Source organism: Camelus ferus, chromosome 23 (assembly GCF_009834535.1).
Source record: "Camelus ferus isolate YT-003-E chromosome 23, BCGSAC_Cfer_1.0, whole genome shotgun sequence".
NCBI classification, from domain to species: Eukaryota; Metazoa; Chordata; class Mammalia; order Artiodactyla; family Camelidae; genus Camelus; species Camelus ferus.
Window position 1 is genome coordinate 28,860,013 of NC_045718.1, and position 19,766 is coordinate 28,879,778.

Here is a 19,766-nt window from a genome sequence, read left to right on the forward strand (position 1 = left end):
TTCATAGAGACAAGAAGTAGAATGGTGGTGGCCAGGGGAGGGGCTAATGGGGGCATCATTGCATAATGAGGACAGTTTCAGTTTGGGAAGATAAAAATGACCTGGAGATGGCTGGGGGTGATGGTTGCACAATAATGTGAGTGCACTTAATGCCACTGATTTGCACATTTAAAAATGGTTAACAGAGTGAATCTTCTGTTATGTATATTTTATCACCCCCCAAAAAAAAATTAAGAAAAAGAAACATGCCCAGGGGCCAAGAGGCATGAGCAGGATCAGAGCAGTAAGAGGGGTGAGTACCAGCCTGAATGAAGTACTTGAGAACCCCAGTGAGCTGCGGGTCTTCATTGACGTTGAGAAGATGAGGGAAGCTCTTCATCATCTGCTGCTCCTGAAGGAGGAATAGAGAGGGTTTCCTCACCAGACAGGGCAGCACACCCGAGAGGGCAATGTTCCTCTCCTACCCACTGCTCCTCAGAGCCGTCTGTCTCTGCATCCTGTTCTACCACCTGGTAAAGCAAACCCAGTGGAGGAAAGTGTAACCAGGGGCTTCGCTGACAGACGGGGTGAGATCCTGGCAAGTCAGTGGTTGGGGCCTGAGTTCACCCAGACAGGACTGTTGCAAAACACAGCTGGTTTCTGACTGTTCACCCTTCCCAGCTGCCCTCACATGGTCCCCTCCACCTTGGCTTCTACCCGTGTCGTTTCTCTAGGCTCCCGGAGTCCCCAGCTGTCAGGATCCTGGTGCCCAACCTGGGTAATCCTTCCCTGACTCCACTAAACCAGTTTCCTTACAGCTCATTCCCCAAGTGCTCTGTATAGCTCATCGCGCATCAGATGTTGATGGCAAAATGTGGCCTGTTGCTTCACCCTCTCCTGGATACTCAAATGCATTTCCTTCTTGAATTACAGGTATTGATGGGTATTGTGGTCATAGAGGAACTGGAATAAACTGTGCAGGCACAGGGAAAGCTTTTAAATCCTGAAGTTCTGATACAGAGTGAAGAGGAGGAAAGTCCTTCTGGTTCTAACTGTCCATGCAGAACAGAGCCCTGGGTCCTTCACTCTGGATCCTACTTGACTCTTGCACCAAGAGTTGCAAACCCAGGTACTCCTTACATAGGATGCTACTTTCTTGGTGCTTCTTGCAGCTGTGTGCAGCCGTGTTACACCCACACCTCTGGAATCCTTGGGCCCTAAGTTAACCTGACCCCCTGCTGTCACAGACCTCCACCCAACTCCTCTCCTACCGCCGGAGGCTCACATCTATTCCGGCTTCATGAGCCTTTCAGAATCTGGACTGGACACTCCCCACCACTCCTAAAGTCCTCCAGGGCTGGCCCACGACTTTGGATTTTGTCCAGGGCCTCGTGGCTTTGTGGAGTAAGGTCATGGGAGGTGTGGTGCAGAAGGGAGGCAGAGACGGTATCTCTCTGACCCAGGTATGAAGTTCACCTCACAGCCCATTTATGATCTGGAATTGGCAGTGAATGCCAGGATAGATATGTGGTTCAGGGTCACAACTCACAGTCCCCAGAAGATAATCATATTCCTCAAATTCTCCCCAAACTCTAATTATCAACAGCTTTGAATTCTCTCCTCAGCCTCATTCACCAAGACACAGCAAGGCCTCTCCGCTTCCTTTCCTTTCATGCCTTGCTGTCTCTCCCCGCAACTCTGCCAGTAATTTAAAGTCATACATCACATATCACATGTCACATTCACATGCTATACATTTTACACCTCGCCCCGATTATCCACCTGACAGTAGCCCAGGCATCAGTGCATCTGGGTAAGGTGCAAGGTCGTCGGCCTCGGCAGGTGGAGGCAGTGAGCTCACCTGGGCAATGGCCACGTAGTGCTGCTGCCATTCCCTCTGAGCCTGCTCCAGCTGGCGCGCCCAGGTCATCGGACTAGTGGGAGGCCAGAGCCCCTGCTCTGCCAGCAGACAGGCTGGCAGCTCTGAAAGGAGGGAGCTATTTTAAGCAACAATTTAAGGTCTGCAATGTCAAAGGTGAGGCACCCATGCAGACAGCCAGGTGTGTGTGTGCAGGACTGTGTTTGGGTTGGGAAGTGCCGCCACCACCAGGGAGCCCCTGTCGGGGAGGGGAATGGGTACCAAGGGCAAGATGGTGATGGTGGGGTCGCAGTCTGCTAAGAGCACTGAGTGCAGGGCTTGGGACCTGCCGGTGTGGCTGATTGAGGCTGAACACTTACCAATTCAACTGCAACAGTTTCATATTTTGCCCTATTTATCTATCTCATTCTAAACTATTAAGGGACGTAAAATTATACACACCTCAGGCTGCCACACTGAAATGTAAGGCCTTGACTCAAAGCAGTGTTTATCCACAATCGTACAGTGGAGCCACCCTAAGGTGGGCACTTTAAGCGTTGCTGCTGCCCCAGGGATGGATTAATTGGTCCCTGGAGGACCCAGTCACCAGGTGACCCTAACGTGCAGCCAAGGCTGAGCACAGTCTTAGAAGGGGGTGCTGGGGCTAATGCTCCTTGGTCTCCAAACACCACTTAACTGCACGAGGCCATCAGCAAAATAAACGCCATACGGCCACCACCAAAACCTGGTAAGGGAAAAAGTAGTCTCGGTGGAGACCTTAGCCTCAAAATAAAAATGGCAATAAAAAATGAGACTAAAGTGACCATTTAAAAAGGACAGGACCATTATTTCTTTGTTTTTGGTTTTGTTTTATGACCATCATTTCTTATGACTGCATGTGGCTCTACATTCAGGCCAAAATGTCCTGGACAAGGCCCAGGGGCACCCCAGCCTGCCCTAGAGCTCGCCTCAGACTCTAACCAGGGCTTGGCCCTCAGCCCCCTTGCTGAGCCCGGGGCTGGCCACGTCCCCTCCCTCCTCCTGCTGCCAGCCACCTGGCTGCTGGCTTGCACCTGCACTGACAGTTTACCTGCCATTCTGCAGTTTCCACATCCAAGTAGCAGCTTGTTCTCTGTCCTGGACTCTCTCAGCAGGGTTGAGGTGTTGACCGTGGCTTTGTTCTGGATCTTCTTAGCCCTTTGCAGAAGTGGACACACACTCAGCCCCTGGACCTTCTGCAGTTGGAGCAGCACCGCCAGAGCTCTGGCCAGAAACTGGGCTCTGGTCTCAAATGGTCAAAGGGGGAGACTTTCACCCCAAGTGATTCGAGATTCCATCATGTCAGGTTCCAGTAAACCATTAAGACCAAAAGAGACTTCAATGACTTCCATGGTTCAAACAAACATGAGCAGCTCAGCTCATGTTTAAAGCCCAGAGCCCTGCCCCTAACATGTCCTGGGCCCTGAACACACTCAGCCAGCTGGGCTGACTTGGTTAATGAAAAAAATCTGTTCAACCGCTGCTGCTGCTGCTGCTGTAAGAACACACACCTGGAGGGGACCTCTCTGTGTTGTGCACCAGGCCAGGAGTGGGCTTAGAAGTCACCTGGTTCACTCCTGTCTAGTGCTGCATGGCACAAACTTATGCTAAAACATCGCTCTTTAACTGAAATTCAAAGTTAACTGGGCATCCTGTATTTGGGGTGGGGTGTGTGAGGTAATTAGGTTTATTTATTTATTTATTTTTAGAGGAAGTACTGGGGATTGAACGCAGAATTGAACTCTAGCACTTGAGCTATATCCCCTCCCATGGGCATCCTGTATTTTTATTTGCTAATTTTGGCAACCTTATTCCTTTCACTGAGGAACAGAGGGTTTCCAAGGCTTGCCCCAAGTCACACTGTCCACGGCAACTCCAGGACTGCCAGCCCAGGGCCCCTGGGTACCATTGTCTCCTTTCTCTGCATCACACAGTCTCTTACGTAAAAACTGCTAGCAAGAGATTTGCATCTGATAAGAGAAAATGAACATTCTAAATATTTCTAAAGACAATGTTCCTAAAGACAGAAACCTTAAGATCTGAGTCTTTGGTACAGATGCAGGTGTTTGTCACTACAATGTGAGGGCCCCTCCCTGAGAAGAAGCCAAGGAAAGACCAGAAGGACAGGCAATTGCTTGGGGGCATCATAACAACTATCGTTTTTGAGCTTCAGCCACGTGCCAGGCAGAGCTTTGCCAGGAACAGATCATGAATGATCTCAGAGGGTCTTCCGCCCAGCTCTGTGAGTGAGGTAACATTTCCTTCAGCGTGTGAAGTAACTGATGGGCAGGGAGGTTCAGGTCCCATCTCAGGCAGGACTAGACTTAAAACACACAGGCCCGTAGACCTGATGAGTGATGCATTAGAAGAGGAACTAAGTTCTTGTCACAGGACAGCTCCAGCTGCCTGGAACGCAGGCTGAGAGTCCAAGATCCTGGGAACCCCACTGTGGTGGATTCTCAATGTCTGCCATGCCAACGGGGTGAAGGGGCGGTGGGGGCATGTGGTTTCCACCTCTGGTTAGAGGCTCCCTTTCCCCAGACCCTCACCTCCCTAGAAGGGTCAGGAGGAGCAGGCTCCTGCCTTGAAAAGCAGGACCTTGACCACAGCCTCCTGCCAGAACTAACTGTGTGAGCTTGTTTCTAGGGCCAGGAGCCTGCAGTGATAGACTCTCCCTAGGAGGAGATGCCTGTGACCTGCAGGCCTCCTCCAAGGAGTATAATCTGCCACATTGAGCCTAGAGAAAGGAGAACCGACACGGGGAAAGCTGCAGAGCTGGTGGCGGGTACTCCCCCTCAGGAGTGCCTCTTACAGGCTCATCTTTCTCCATTATTAGCACAAAAATTCCCTGCCTGTCACTATTTTCTACTCATGTGATAGAAGGAGAATCTGTGAACGGCCATGCTATTTGTCAGGAAGACACAGGGAGACGGGTAACTAACCACATCAGGGTTGGGATCAATGCTTCCTCCCACGGACTTGAGCCCCCGGCTCCCCCCACGCCATCCAGCACTGGAGAGAGGGAATGACAGGCTTAGGCAGACCCTCAGCCCCCAGGTCTATCCCCTCTTATTCGTTTTATTTTTCTCTCAGTCTTTTCTCCCAAATCATTTTGTTCTGCCTTCTCCTGGACCCCTTTCCAAAACACCAACCCATCAGATGTAAGGGTCCTAGAAGGATTTGCCAGATTCAGGACTGAGAACCACTGTGGATGATAAGTGTCTGTAAACGTACCTTTCAGCATATCTTAATGTGGATAAAGTTTCCTCGTAACAGATGTCTGCTGGACTTATGGCTGCTATCTGTAAAAAAGTAAATATCCTTTTCAGATTTTGTCTTTCATTTAGGGGTTTATAGCTATCATTGTTGATATTCCACAGCTCACATTCATAGAACATCTTGTAATTTGTGGTATTGTTTAAACTTTACAACTCAGAACGCTGAGGCTTAGGGAAGAGTAATGTACCAAGGTCCCCCAGATAAGAGCTGGCAGAGCTGGGACCTGGACCAGCCCTGACTTGAACACCTGTGCTGTAAGCTCTGTATGGCGCTGCCCTCAGCACTGGGTCCCCAGCAGATGTCCTTGGGGATTTAAATGACCCTTGACCTTAGCACTGCGGAGACCAGTCAACGTTGCTCATTAGCGGGTAGCCACTTGCATGGGTTCAAGTCTGGCTATTGGCTTTGGCTTAGTTGTTCTATAATTCAAATGAGAAAACAAACTTCTTGATGAACTGGAGGTGGGCAGGGTCCCGGAGGGTGAATAGGAGGGAACGTGACTGCCCACGTGGCAGCTCCTAACCTCTGGACCTGGAGGCCACAATCCGGGGCGCACAAGGGCCCGTGACTAATCCTTTATCTTTGGAGCTTTTAAAGCTTGTTCATTATACCACCTCATTTAATCATCACAGCACTGTTTTCAAGGGGATATTGTTATCTCCACTTTAGGAAGGAAGAAAAGGAGGTTTCACGGTAAGTGTGAGGAAACTGGGATTGGAGCCATGGAAACTCTAGAGCTTGGACGCTGGCTTTGTGGATTCATTTGCCTCCTGAGATAATCAGTGACCACTCCCCCAGCCTCCTACCCACCACGTATTTTTTGTTAAAGCATCATAACACCTCAGCCAAGGAAGACCTGCAAGTCATCCTCTGTCTCAGACGACCTTGCCCATGTCTGCTCAGACCCGTTAGATTTGATTTTATAGTTTAATGTTCAGAGGTGTCTTATGGGCCTTCTCTCATTCCAGCCTCTTGGGGGATGTCCCAAGGAGGCCCACGGTACTGACAACCAGAAAAACTTTAAAATAAAATATTTAAAAACAGAATAATGATAGAGAGTAAGGATGTGTTTTCCAGCACATTTTGGAGAGAGGTGCAAATAACAGGTCCAGCGACGAGCATTCCTCTCCTGACCAGGACAATAGACTGGAGGCCAGGATGACGCTGAAGGCAGAGCCCACCCAGTTTTGCTCCTTCCTACACCCAAAGCTGAAGAGCAGAGCGCCCCAATTTAACACACTGCGCTCTGTACCTGCCTGGCAAACATTCAGCAGTCAGGTCTGGAGTCTTTGCTGAGATGACATGATTTAGCTACTTTCCAGGTTAAACACCTGCCTTGTGTCTAAAACAGTCAAACTGACTTCCAGTCTTGCCAAGGAAAGACTGCTGATCTAGAATAACATGACATGGTATTATTTTTAAAACTGTATTAGCTTTTTCCTAATAATGCAAGTAATGTATGTTCCTTGTAGAGAATCTGAAAACTACAGAAGAGAATAAATAAAATATCAAAATTAGCAAAACAGAAACTTTCTTTGAACATCATCATAGAAAGAGCTTCAGGAGCCATGGATTAACATAGCAGGTAAGAATGTGCTATGTCAGTGCTGGGAGCTGTGTTAGTGGTCCACGGAGAATAATGCAAATGACAACAACAATAGTAATAGTAGCTGCATTAGTCTAAACCGTCTGAAATGTGGTAAAAAAGTCATTTTTACCAAAGTGGTTCTGCTGTTCCCACCCAGAGCTGACTGGAGCAGTTTGGTCAGAACAGAGTCTCTGTAGGGAATGTGCAAGACTTTCTTCCCCATGGCTTCATCAGCCAGAGCACTGAATGAAAAGAAAATACAAAACAACATTTCTAAAATGTATCAGGAAGAAATCTGCCTCCCTGTGGATAAGTCAGAAACACTCCTCAAATCACCTTGTTGCCCCCATAAACCTGAGACATGACTCTAAGGCGTATCTAAAAGTTGACACACCTTCTGTACAAAGATGCTGAAGCAACAGGGCATCAGGGGCTGCTGGCCCCTCCTCCAACGTCAACCCAGAGGAAACAGTAACAGAGAGGGAAGCCCAGATCTGAGGCACTCACACACTAAACCCTGGAGGCAAACCCCAGAGACTGCAGGATATTGTAAATTTGTAATCTAGAGAAGGGTTGCCATCTGAGGAGGAAGCTGGCAGGCTGGCAGTGTGAAGACAGGTCTGGGGAGTGGGTTTCTTGCCTTTCCCTCATACTGCCTTAGGAAGACCCCATGCAGTTAGGACCCCATATGACTACAGCATCAGAGTAAGAGTGAGTGAGAAGTAACTCCTTAGTCCACACTCCACTCAGGGTACCACACAGAGTGCCATGCTGGCAATGAAGAGAGTGGGGAAGAAAAAGGAGGAAATCCTGTCCATGGGAAACCACAATCACAAACAGGAAAGAAATCTAAAAAAATTCACCTACCAGATTTAGAAAAGCAACAAAATGACCATCTAGAAAGGAATCAATACAGTAATAGACACGTTTAACAGCAAATCAGACACTGCTATATTTGGAATTAGTGAACTATATAGCTCAGAAGAAATCCTGGTTGCAGCCTGGAAACAGAGATGGGAAACAAGAAAAAAGGTTAAGAGACGTGGAGGACAGGGTGAGAAGATTCAAATGGTCTAACTGAAGTTTCGGGAGAGAAAAGAGAAAAAAAAAATGGTCAGAAGCAATATGTGAAAGATAATGGCTGAGAACTTTCTAGTATTGATGAAAATCAATGTCGCAGAGCTGTGGAGGCTAAGGAAAATAAAATACAATGTAATGAAATTGGAGAATAACAGAAAAGAAGAGCTTAAAAGCAGCTAGGGAAAAAGATTATCTTCAAAGCAATAGCAATAAGACCAACAATAGAAAACAGGAGAATGGTATCCTTAATGAGCTGAAAGAAAATACTGCCCATCTAGAATTACATACTCGGCAAAATTATCTTTCAAAATGAAGTGAAATAAAGAAATTTCCAACAAACAAAAATTGTTTGCCATCAGCATATATCACTAAAACAAATTCTAAAGAATATACTTCAACCAGAAGGAAACTGAACTTACACAGCAGCTCTGAGCTTTAAGAAGGAATGAATAAAAAAGGAATAAATGTGAATGAACACTAACTGTATAAAATAGTAATAATAATGTCTTTTGAGGTTAAAGAAGAATAGAATTAAAATATATGTTAACAAGTACATATGTAGGGTGGAGATTATTATATTATTCAAGAAGAGGCTAAAGTGTTTATTATATCTAGACTTTGACCAACTTATAGATAAAAAGCCAAGAAACAGTAAGCATATACTGAATTTTGACATATGACAGAAATAGCATAGATCACTGGGGAAAGGAGAGAATATCTAAAAAATGAAACTGAATAATTGGTCATCTATTAGGGAAAAAAATAACTAAAAGGATGCCCACTTTGTACACAGATATCAACTCCAGATGGATTAGAACTTAAGTATATATTTTCTTAAACAAGACACAGAAAATGCAAAAATTCAAAACACAAACCATAGCTTCTGCTTATCAATAGACACCTTAAAGAAAGTGAAAAGACATGCTACTATCTGGGAGAAGATATTTATAATACATACACCTGAGAAAAAAATAATATAAAATACATTAAAAAAAATCCACAGATCAATGAAAAAGACAATAACCCAACAGAATAATGGGGAAAACATAAAAACAGATATTTTGAGAGGAAACATATTGCTAAAAAACAGATCAAATGATGCTCAAGTTTGCTAGTAACCAAGACTATCAAGGCCATAGTAAAATATATTTATACCCATTTAACTGGTAAATATCAAGAAATCTGACAATATCAAACCTTAGAAAAGATGCAGATCAATGGGATATGTTATACATTGTGCTGGGAATTTAAGTTGAGCCAACCACTTTGAAAAACAATTTGTCACCAGCTTAAAAAATTAGGTATTCACACACCTTATATATGAAACCCAGCAATTTCAGCTCTTTGACTATACTCAAAGAAACTTTAAAATATTGATACCCAGTGATCTGCACAAGAATGTTCATAGTAGCATTGTTTGTAATAGCAAAAAACAAACAAAAACCTGGAGACAATCAAAATGCCAATTAACAGGAGAATGAAGGAATAAATTGTGGCATATTCTCACAATGGAATACTATATAATAATGAAAAAGAAGTAACAACTGCTACTGTAACAACATGGATGGATCTCTTAGAGAACAAAAAATGAATTAACCAGTGCCACACATAACATGGATAGGTATTGTTAATAATGTTGAATCTAAAAGCAAACTCTACTCCTGGGTATATACTTAGGAGGAGGAGTAATTATTTTCCCCAAAGTACATGTACAAGAATGTTGATAGCAACTTTATTCATAATAATCAAAACCTGAAATCAAACTAAATGTCCGTTAATAGGAGAATGGGTAAATAGTGGTATATTCCTACAATGCCATACTGCATAGCAATATAAACTAATAATTGCTACATGAAAAAACAAGGATTAGTCTCACGACACAATTCTTAGTGAATGAAGCCAGATGCAAAAGACAATGACCTCATATAAATGATTACATTTATACGAAAATCAATACAGTCAGGAAAAACTAATCTTTGGCAACAAAGGTCAGTTCCTTTTGGTGGGATTAAAAACCAGGAGGGGCTTTGAGGCAGCTTTCTGGGTTTTGGAAATGTTCTATATCTCAGTCTAGGTGGTAACTACATAGATATATACATATATAAAAATTCATTGAGTTGATCCATTGTTGCAGGTAATTATGTTGAGAACATAGCTTTGCACTACTATATACATAAAACTATAATATATATTTCTGTAATAGGTCTGCATTCCTGACTCTGAGTGTTCCTCCTTTCCTTTGGGAATCAAAAGTATCTCATAGAAAATATTTTCATGAAATCCAATATATATAAAAACTGTAATACAATGTTGCATGTGCACGTGTGTGTGTGTGTGTGTGTGTGTGTGTGTGTGTCTGTGTGTGTCTGTGTGTGTGTGTGTGTGAATTCAGTGCACTAATTTAAACAATGATGTCAGGTGGATCTGGGAAGGAGCTTAGAGATTTCCATTTGCTTTGTGAAAAATTTAATACATGTGTAAAAAAATTCATTGAGCTGAACTCAAATTTAAGATTTGCACACTTTACTGTAATTTATACCTTAATAACTTTAAAAAATGCAAACTCTAGAAGACCATATAACATTTTACCCTTTTTATAAAATACAAAAACCAGTGCACTAAATAATAATACTCATGTGATAAAACAAGGAAGGTTGAAAGAAAGAGGGAAGAAAGAGAGGGGAGAAAGAAAGAAGGAAGGAAGAGGGGAGGAAGGGAGATAAAGATAAAATTCAAAATGATGGTTACCCCCAAGGGAGCACAGGAAAGGAATACCAACTGTTTCTTGGGTTGTATGGTGTTTTTTTAGTGTTGGTTATTTTATTTAAAAGCAATTAACTAGTTTAAAATAAAGTCTATACGAGGGCCAGGAATGAATCAATGATAGTGGGTCACGAACCAAGGGTTATGATTAATCTAAATTTTGATATTTGAGGTCATTTTTATGGCACAAATAATTACCTATTCACTGATTATTTACCTGATAACATTTCCTAAATTGGTTAAACTTAAGTTAACTCGAGATCCTTCCCTCAGTCTGTCTCCTTCTGATCCTGAAGATTTCTGCCTTTCACTTCCGGCTAAATCCACCAGATTAATACTGGATTGTTTGGTGAGGTCTCTGTCTAGGAAAACCTGAGAGGAAGCACCACAGGTCATGCTATTAGAGTAGTAGCAGGCTACATAAGAAGTCGATCTATTTTACATTCTAAAATATTTTTTTCTAATTATATTTTCCACTCAGAAAAGGCATAATAAAATTTACAAGTTAAAATGCCATCCTCTTTACAATGACATTTTACAACCACATTACTGGGCCCAGCTGTCTCAGTTGCCCCTTCCCAATTTTGCAAAGCAATTTCCAATGTTATATTAGATACCAAGTATTTCTAAGATCAATAAGCAGTTTAAATATACTGTGAAATCTGCAAAATAAGCAACTGTTCAAGATGTCATGTAGTGGAAAGAACAATGTATTTTGGAATCCTGCAGATTCCCTTGCTGGTTACATGGCAATGAGCAAATGACAGCTTTTCAGAGTTTCAACTTTCTCAGTTGTAAACTAGGGATGATAGCATATGACTGAGATGTTATGAGGGTAAACGATAAAAGGTGTAATGGTTCTAACCATGCCTGGCATACACTAATAGGTGTAAATATTATTACTGACACCAATAAACAGAATATGCTCATTTTTTCAGTTGATTTCATCTCTTGCCTCTAAATACCAAGTTAAAAAAAATAGCAGGGCAAATCATATATGAAGTTGATGAATCTTACCAACATTGCAAAATCAAGTGAATAATACTTAAAAGTTTACAAAGTTCTTTAAAATGCGGTATCTTATTTAAGCTTCCCAATATTCCTATGAGGATAGCTATTTATTTCATTTTACAGAACAAGAAACGCAGACTCAAGAAAGTTAAATTTCCCAAAGGTTCAGAACTCGTAAACAGTCATACATGGTTTAGTATTTTCCCACTGTCCCTGGTTAGAGCAGGACAATGTTCACTTATTACTGTTTTATCTGTTACCAGCGCTGCGGTTTAGGGAACAGAGGTGGTAAAACTGTAGCTAACTATAATGTTTTCCCAGGCTTTGTGAATAACCATTTCTGATAATGGTAGAGATCACTGGCTGAAATCCACCAAGGAGAACGAAGGAGAAAAGTATGCTCTAGTTTACCAAAGATTCTAGTTAGTGGAGGGTTACATAGATTGCCCGGTTTCAAAGACTTTATACTGGTACTTCCAAACATTAGAGAGGCACCTCAGTATCCAGTGGTCCCCTAGGCTCATGGATCTGAAAGCTGGTCATCATCATATTGGTGATGAACAGAAGGGATACTAATGGAATTCTCCACGACAAACCACAGAGTCACTGTCATATTTCCCCCATTTGATCAACTAGGGTGGCAAAACTCATTCCTCAGAACATGGAATTTTCTTGAGGGAAGGCAGCCTTAGTCCCACGGGCACTTCTGGGATCTGGTAGACCTTACTACCACCCCTCCCTTAGTAATGTGCTCACTTAGCCGGGGTGGGGCATGGATGTGGGGGGAGGCAAGAAAAGAGCAAGTGCCTCACTTTCTCCTGCTTCTGACCCTGTAGCCTATGATTGAAAGTGGCCACCTTAATCCATAGGTCAAATCTAAAAAGATTCCATAATACTCACCAGCCCATAATGCCCCTGGGACCCCTTCCCATGGACCACCTTGGTGGGAGGTCCGGACAGTGCATCCATTTGAATCTCACCTGCTTGAACTGAATGGTGATGACCATGTGAGAACGGCTGCTGCTGGCATTCATGTTGGTCGAAGCTGTGGTCCTTATTTTTGTTCCTTGTTCCATCAGTCTTTCAATTTGTGCATAGTTCTCACAAGGCACTGACTTCAGACCATCCACATAAAAGCCCAGCTGTTGGTCTTCTCTTACTTTTAGCCCTCCAGGTTTCTTGGTTCTGGACAGCAAATCTCTTACCTGTGGAAAAAAGAATAAATAATTTTAGATACCTTTGTCAGTTTACCCACTCAGCAAACCTTAGGGGCATCCATTCTAGACCAAATATTGTACTAAGTATTGCCAATAGAAAGGTGCAGTTATGTATTCTGGAGATATAAATATGTAAATAAAAATTTACAGCATAATATAAGTGCAAAGGGAGAGGCCAGGATGGAAAAGCACTTGCTGAATATATGTGATAGGCACTGCATTAGACATTTAAAATTCAGTACATCTCAGTGCGCAGTGTCTTATTTTAAAGCCTCTACTTTATAAATGAGCAAACTGAGCTCTGAGATAAAGTGATTCTCCAAAGTCACACAGCCCGTAAATGAGAGGATTTCAAAGAATGCTCTAACTATGATCAGGCAAACTACATCCTGGGAGCCAGATTCAGCCCTCCACTTGTTTGTGTATGATCCTTAAGGGAAGAAAGTTTTCCACATTTTTAAATGGCTGAAAAAAAAAATTTTGTAGCATGTGAAAATTATCTGAAATTCAAACTTCAGTCTCTAAACAGTTTTATTGGTACGTCCACTCACTCACGTATCCTCGCTTACGTGTAGCTGCTTTTGTGCTGTGAGGGCAGAGCTGAGTGCTTGTGACAGAGACATTATGGCCCCCAAAGCCTAAAATGTTTTCCATCTGTACTTTGCTCGCCCCTGTACTGAAGCTAGGCTGACTGAAGCCAACTGTCTGAGCATGTATAGAGGAACTGACATCTGAGCTGGATTTTGAAGTCTAGTGGGTTCTTTCAGGCCAGAGGAAGCAGGGAGGACATTTCAGGAAGAGGAAGGATAAATGCAGGAAAGAATGACATGTTCTGGAAAGCAAGAGCAGTTTTATGTGGCTGAAGCACAGAGACTGTGGAGATAAAAAGAAACAAAACGAAGCTGAACCTGCCTAAAAAGAGGGAGGTTAGGGCTGGATGGTCAATGCCGGGCTGATGAGTTTTGACTTTACGTGCAGGATAGGTGAGGGGGAACCCCTGACGTTTATTAAGCTGCAGAGAGTAAGTTAGATTTGTATGTCAGAATATAATCACTGTTACCTGTTCGTTGTAAATTTCCAGCATACTGAATGTAACCTGTGTAGAAAAGAGCATAAATTAAGAGTCTCTTGAAACAGACATCTTTGGGGGGGAAAAAAAAGTAACATGGAAACAACATAAATGTATAACAAAGGAAAAGGCTAATATTAAATATAGTAAGGCTCTTTCCCATGCAATACGAGGTTCTCAAATAATTTTAATGATACGAAGTTCTTAATATAAATTAAAAATAGATACAAAACTCTGTGTGTGTTTCAGTTTCAACTGTGAACAGAAAAAGTTGTTCTTTATTGCTTACCCTCCAATCTGAACATATGTAGAAAAAAACATTGGTCTTTACTGTACCGTGCTTCTGGAACATTGCTAGCCAGGATTACATCTCTTAAACAGGAGACTGGAGGGATCTGAATGACTCTAGTCTAGAGAAAATGTTCTAAGATATTGACATTTTGCCACCATCATCCCCTACCCGTGAAAAGCCAGCCTGTCTATTAGTCACCTTGTGGTGAATCTTGCCAGTCAAACCTAACGTCCTCAGAGCTTCCAACTAGCTTCAGAGTGACTCATGTTTTAAAATGAACAAATGGGAGGGGAGATCAAGATGGCAGAGTAGGAGGATGCAGAGCTCACCTCCCCTCATTAACACATCAAAAATATATCTGTATGTGGAGCAATTCTCACTGAAAACAAATTTGAAACTAGCAGAAAGACTCTTACAAAACCAAGGCTGAAAGAAAGGTCCACACAGAATCAGGTTAGGAAGGGAAGGGAACAATCAGTTGGGACCTGCACCCTAGGAGGAGACACAGAAGAGGAAGGGTATTACACAGGCTTGCAGATCCTTTTCGAGAGTGAGCGGCTTGAACCACATAGTGGGAGCCTCAGCCCTGGGGTATGACACTGGGAGGATGAGTCCCCATAGCTGGTTTGAAAACCAGTAGGACTGACAGCAGGGTTGTAAGAAACTTAGATTCCACTCACAGAATGTACACACACTTGCTTACTCCCAAAACAAGGCAGAGAGAGAGTAAAACTGTCATGGGACTCTGGCTAGTTTCCTGCGAGTGAAACTAGCCTGAGACGAGCATCCACTCCAGCCTCCAGCCTGAGCCGAGCATCCACTCCAGCCTCCAGCCCCTCTTGCCCCAGAAAGGCTCTCCTCTGTTGGGAGGAGGAGGAAGAGCACACTTAAGAGGGAACAGAGCCAGCGTGGATCCAACCCTCAGAGCTTCTGCTTCAGCAACTTGGGACTCAGCCTTACCCCGTATAGGGCAGTGACAGTCACTGAGCAGAGGGGAGAGGCCCTGGCTCACACACCTAGGTCTGACCTTAGTTCCTCCAACTCCAGCCCCAGCTCCTACCAGGGTGATAGCTGCCAGCACACCCTGGGGGAAGACCTAACTCATGTGCTCATGTCAGATTCAGCTCTCCCACCAAAGCCACTGGGCACACACAAATTGTATAGGGATAAGCTCACACAAAAACACCTCTGCAAGACTGCAACAGGTAACTGTTTCACCTAACTTTAGAGAGACAGAGAAAGTTAAGGAAAATGAGAAGACAGAGGAATTTGTTTTAAATGAAAGAATAAGTGAAATCCCCCCCCAAAAAAAACAACTAATAAAACATAAATAAATAATTTACCAAACAAAGAGATATCCAGGTACAGGAAGTACAGAGGGTGCCAAACAAGATGAACCCAAACAGACCCAACCCAAGACATACCTAGGATACTCTACCCAGCAAGATCATCATTTAGAATTGAAGGACAGAGAAAGAATTTCCCAGACAAGCAAAAACTCAGAGTTCACCAATACTAAATCAACCTAAAAGAAATGTTAAAAAGTCTTCTCTAAGTAGAAAAGAAAAGGCTACAACAAGTAAGAACTTGTAGGAAAAGAAAAATTCCACTAATAAAGGTAAATATATAGTAAAGGCTGTGGCTCAACCACTTAAATAAACTAGTATGAAGATTAAAAGACAAAAATGATAGTTAGCTAGAATTAAACGGTGAAGAGATAAGCATGAAGTTGTAAAATATGACATCATAAACACAAAACATGGAAAAGGGGAGCAAAAAAATGTAGATTTTTTTTAGAATGTGTTTGAACTTAAATGACCACCAGTTTAAAGCTAGATGTAGGTATAAGTCAAGATACTTGAACTCCGTGGTAACCACAAATTAAAAATCTACAATAGATACACAAGAACTAGAGAGAAAGGAATCCAAGCGTACCACTAAAGAAAATCATCAAACTACAAAGGAAGAAGCTAAAAGAAAAGGGAACTAAAATAAACAATTGGTCAAGGATTAGCAAACAAGGATAGCTTCCAGTATGAAAGAGAGATCAAAATAAACAATAGAAAATAGGAACTCAGAGAAAACACACAATGTGGAGTATAGAAGAAAACTTTTTTATTTTGTAAGTTTCAGGTGTACAGCATTACAATTAGACATCTGTATAGACCACAAAATGATCATCACACAAGACTAGTTACCATGCGCCACTATACAGTAGACTCACTTCACCAGTTTCACTCATCCCCCAACCTTCTTCTCCTCTGATAACCACTAAATTTATCTATGAGATTGTTTTCATTTTATTTTGTTTTTGTTTTGTTTTTTTAGATTCCACATAAGAGTGAAATCATTTAGTAATTGAGTTTCTCCACCTAACATATTTCACCTAGCATAATACTTTCAAGGTCCAACCATTTTGCAAATGTCAGGATTTCATTCTTTTTGACAGATGGACAGTATTCCACTGTGTAAATATATACCACATCTTCTTTATCCATTCATCCACTGATAGACATAGGCAAAACATTCTCTGACATAAATCTTAGCAATGTTCTCCTAGGGCAGTCTACCCAGGCAACAGAAAAAAAAGCAAAAATAAACAAATGGGACCTAATGAAATTTATAAGCTTTTGCACAGCAAAGGAAACCATAAACAAAACAAAACGACAACCTACAGAATGGGAGAAAATATTTGCATGTGATGCGACTCACAAAGCTTTAATTCCCAGAATGTATAAAGAGCTCATACAACTTAATAACAACAACAACAACAACAACAAAACAACATAATCCAAAAGTGGGCAGAAGAACTAAGTAAACAATTCTCCAATGAAGACATACAAATGGCCAATAGGCATATGAAAAAATGCTCAATATCACTAAATATCAGAGAAATGCAAATCAAAACTACAATGAGGTATATCACCTCACACCAGTCAGAATAGCCATCATTCAAAAGTCTATGAATGATAAATGCTGGAGAGGGTGTGGAGCAAAGGGAACCCTCCTACACTGTTGACAGGAATGTAGTTTGGTGCAGCCACTACAGAAAATAGTATGGAGATTCCTCAAAAAACTAAAAATAGACTTACCATATGATCCAGCAATCCCAGTCCTGGGCATATATCTAGAGGGAACTCTTAATTTGAAAAGATACATGCACTCAAATGTTCATAGCAGTATTACATAGAATAGCCAAGACATGGAAGCAACCTAAATGTCTATTGACAGATGACTGGATAAAAAAGATGTGGTATATTCATACAATGGAATACTACTCAGCCATAAATATATATATATATATATATATATATATATTGCCATTTGCAGCAACATAGATGGACTTGGAGATCGTCATTCTAAGTGAAGTAAGCCAGAAAGAGAAAGAAAAATATCATATGATATCATTCATATGTGGAATCTAAAAAAAAAGAAGGACATTAATGAACTCATCTACAAAAGAAACAGATTCACACACATAGTAAATAAACAATGGTACGGTTACTGGGGAAATGGGATGGGAAGGGATAAATTTGGGGGTTTGAGATTTGCAAATGTTAGCCACTATATATAAAAATAGATAAAAAACAAGTTTCTTCTGGATAGCACAGGGAATTATATTCAATGCCTTGTAGTAATCTTTAATGAAAACAAATATATGTATATATATGCATGACTGGGACATTATGCTGTACACCAGAAACTGACATATTATAACTGACAATATTTCAAATTAAAAAAATTTAAAAAAAAGAAACTACGCTTGGACAATTAAGAAACAAAATAATATTCTTTATTTAGAAATAAAAATTAAGATGAGAACACACTCACAACCTTGGTAGAAGAGGGGAGCAAAGGGAACCAGAGACTTAAGTTAGCTTAGGTTTTGTGTTATAAGCCTCAACAATATTCCTTCATTATTGTCAGCATTTAAGAAGCCTGCTTCTATCATACTCAAAATGCCTTTTAAAAATATTTCCTTTGGTTTGCACCCATAGAACCAGAAAAATTTAACATTTATTTAGCTGCAAATTGATTTGGTAATCATGTAAACATTTTGGTATGGAAAATTAATATTATCCTAAAATAGAGATGCTGATAACTTCCAATGGGGACAGGGAATTTCTAAAATGAAAAAAAATTCTTAAAGAAGGAGTTTTAGAATAATACATACCTGGTATTCTTGATTTTTCTCCCGGTTCTCAATTGCTTTAAATAGCTCTTCACACACATTTGGAATAATACCCTTGTTTGCTCCAAATCCAATCATGGAATAGCTTTTTCCAGAGCCAGTTTGGCCATAGGCCAGGAGAGTAGTATTATAGCCTTGCCAAGCACTGTCCAGAATCCCCCTGCCAAGGTCGTGGAAAACATCTCTCTGGAAAGAAGATCACAGGCATCATGTTCAGCACAGGCTTTTCACAGTACTCTTAAAATCAAATATTCTGGTTTTAATGAATTCCACCTTAATTAGTATCATACAACTTAACTGGAAGTATAACTCAGATGCTTTCTTAGAACCAATGGAATAAAGCTAGAAACCAAAAAGGGATTTGTCAATTTGGAAAACACTGATTACCAGGGATCACCATGGATCTTCAACCAGCTAGTATCCATCAGTATCGGATTTGTGTATTTTACACCCTTGACAAAACATGGGCTAGGTCTGTAAAATTCAGCAATTAGACAAAAATTTCAATGCACCAAGGGACAGAGACAGGTCAAAGTGTTTTCTACTTTCTCTGTATTCTTTCATTCAAATAATAACATCACAAAATGACTAGATTAATTCTAGCCCACTGCTGCTGAATGCTTTTTTCACAAGACCTGGTGGTTCTGAGGCCAACACATACATATACACATATACCTTTTATTTTCCTTAAGTGGGAGACGGTGCTTGTGCCCACAATTGCTTAGAAGAGAGAGTGTGGTCTGGCTCTTTTATTATCTATTGTATTATCTATAATATTATAGCTATTATTACATATTATTGCCAGTCAGCATGAATTCTCTTATTTGAGGCTGTTTCAAAGTGTACATTCTATTCTCTAATATCAATAAAATAGTAAGCATTACATGTTCCACTTTTTGCAATATATATATTTGTATTATTTATATAATTTTTATTTCTGGAAAAGATGCACATACCAACATAGAGTGACTTATATATGGACCACAGACAATAGCCAATATTCTTACACTATTCAATTCTCATGAGAAAAGAAGAAAAATTATTGCAGTACAAGCGTTAGTGGAGCTCCAGACTTAAACCATAGAATCTAGTCAGTGGTTTTTCAGAACCTTGTGACCATACTCTTACCAGAAAATTATATTTATATAATGGATATCCAGTCTACCTTATGGGCTATTAGCTAAAACTAAGGACCGCTTACTAAGCTTAGTAATTAGTTTTGCTGTCTTTTTCTTTCTGTGCTACTTGGAGATTTGGAGAAATGTTTTTATTGTCAACTTTTATGAACTGAAAACTTTAAAATAGAATTTTATTAAATAAATAAAATCTTAGAGAATTGAATCATTCTATAAATTTTGTTAGCTGTAGAGTTTTCTGTACAGTTTTCCATTGAAATCTC

At 41.2% G+C, this 19,766-nt stretch overlaps 1 protein-coding gene and 1 long non-coding RNA gene across 2 annotated transcripts in view; both read right to left on the reverse strand.

The window, feature by feature from the left end:
* Positions 1–19,766, reverse strand: part of LOC102509272 (kinesin-like protein KIF28P) — a 55,757-nt gene that overhangs the window by 26,836 nt on the left and 9,155 nt on the right. The window contains exons 3-11 of the mRNA XM_006188171.3: positions 18,350–18,553; positions 13,875–13,910; positions 12,578–12,802; positions 10,804–10,958; positions 6,874–6,985; positions 5,111–5,178; positions 2,928–3,034; positions 1,841–1,962; positions 301–391 (exon numbers count right to left, since the gene is read on the reverse strand). Of these exons, the coding sequence (XP_006188233.1) occupies positions 301–391; positions 1,841–1,962; positions 2,928–3,034; positions 5,111–5,178; positions 6,874–6,985; positions 10,804–10,958; positions 12,578–12,802; positions 13,875–13,910; positions 18,350–18,553 (1,120 nt within the window). The remainder of the gene's footprint in view (positions 1–300; positions 392–1,840; positions 1,963–2,927; positions 3,035–5,110; positions 5,179–6,873; positions 6,986–10,803; positions 10,959–12,577; positions 12,803–13,874; positions 13,911–18,349; positions 18,554–19,766) is intronic.
* On the reverse strand, positions 14,470–17,397 carry LOC116659260. Its single transcript, XR_004314503.1, has 3 exons — positions 17,378–17,397; positions 16,659–16,660; positions 14,470–14,572 (listed from the first exon to the last, which is right to left on the reverse strand). It is a non-coding gene; the product is annotated as an uncharacterized LOC116659260 (long non-coding RNA).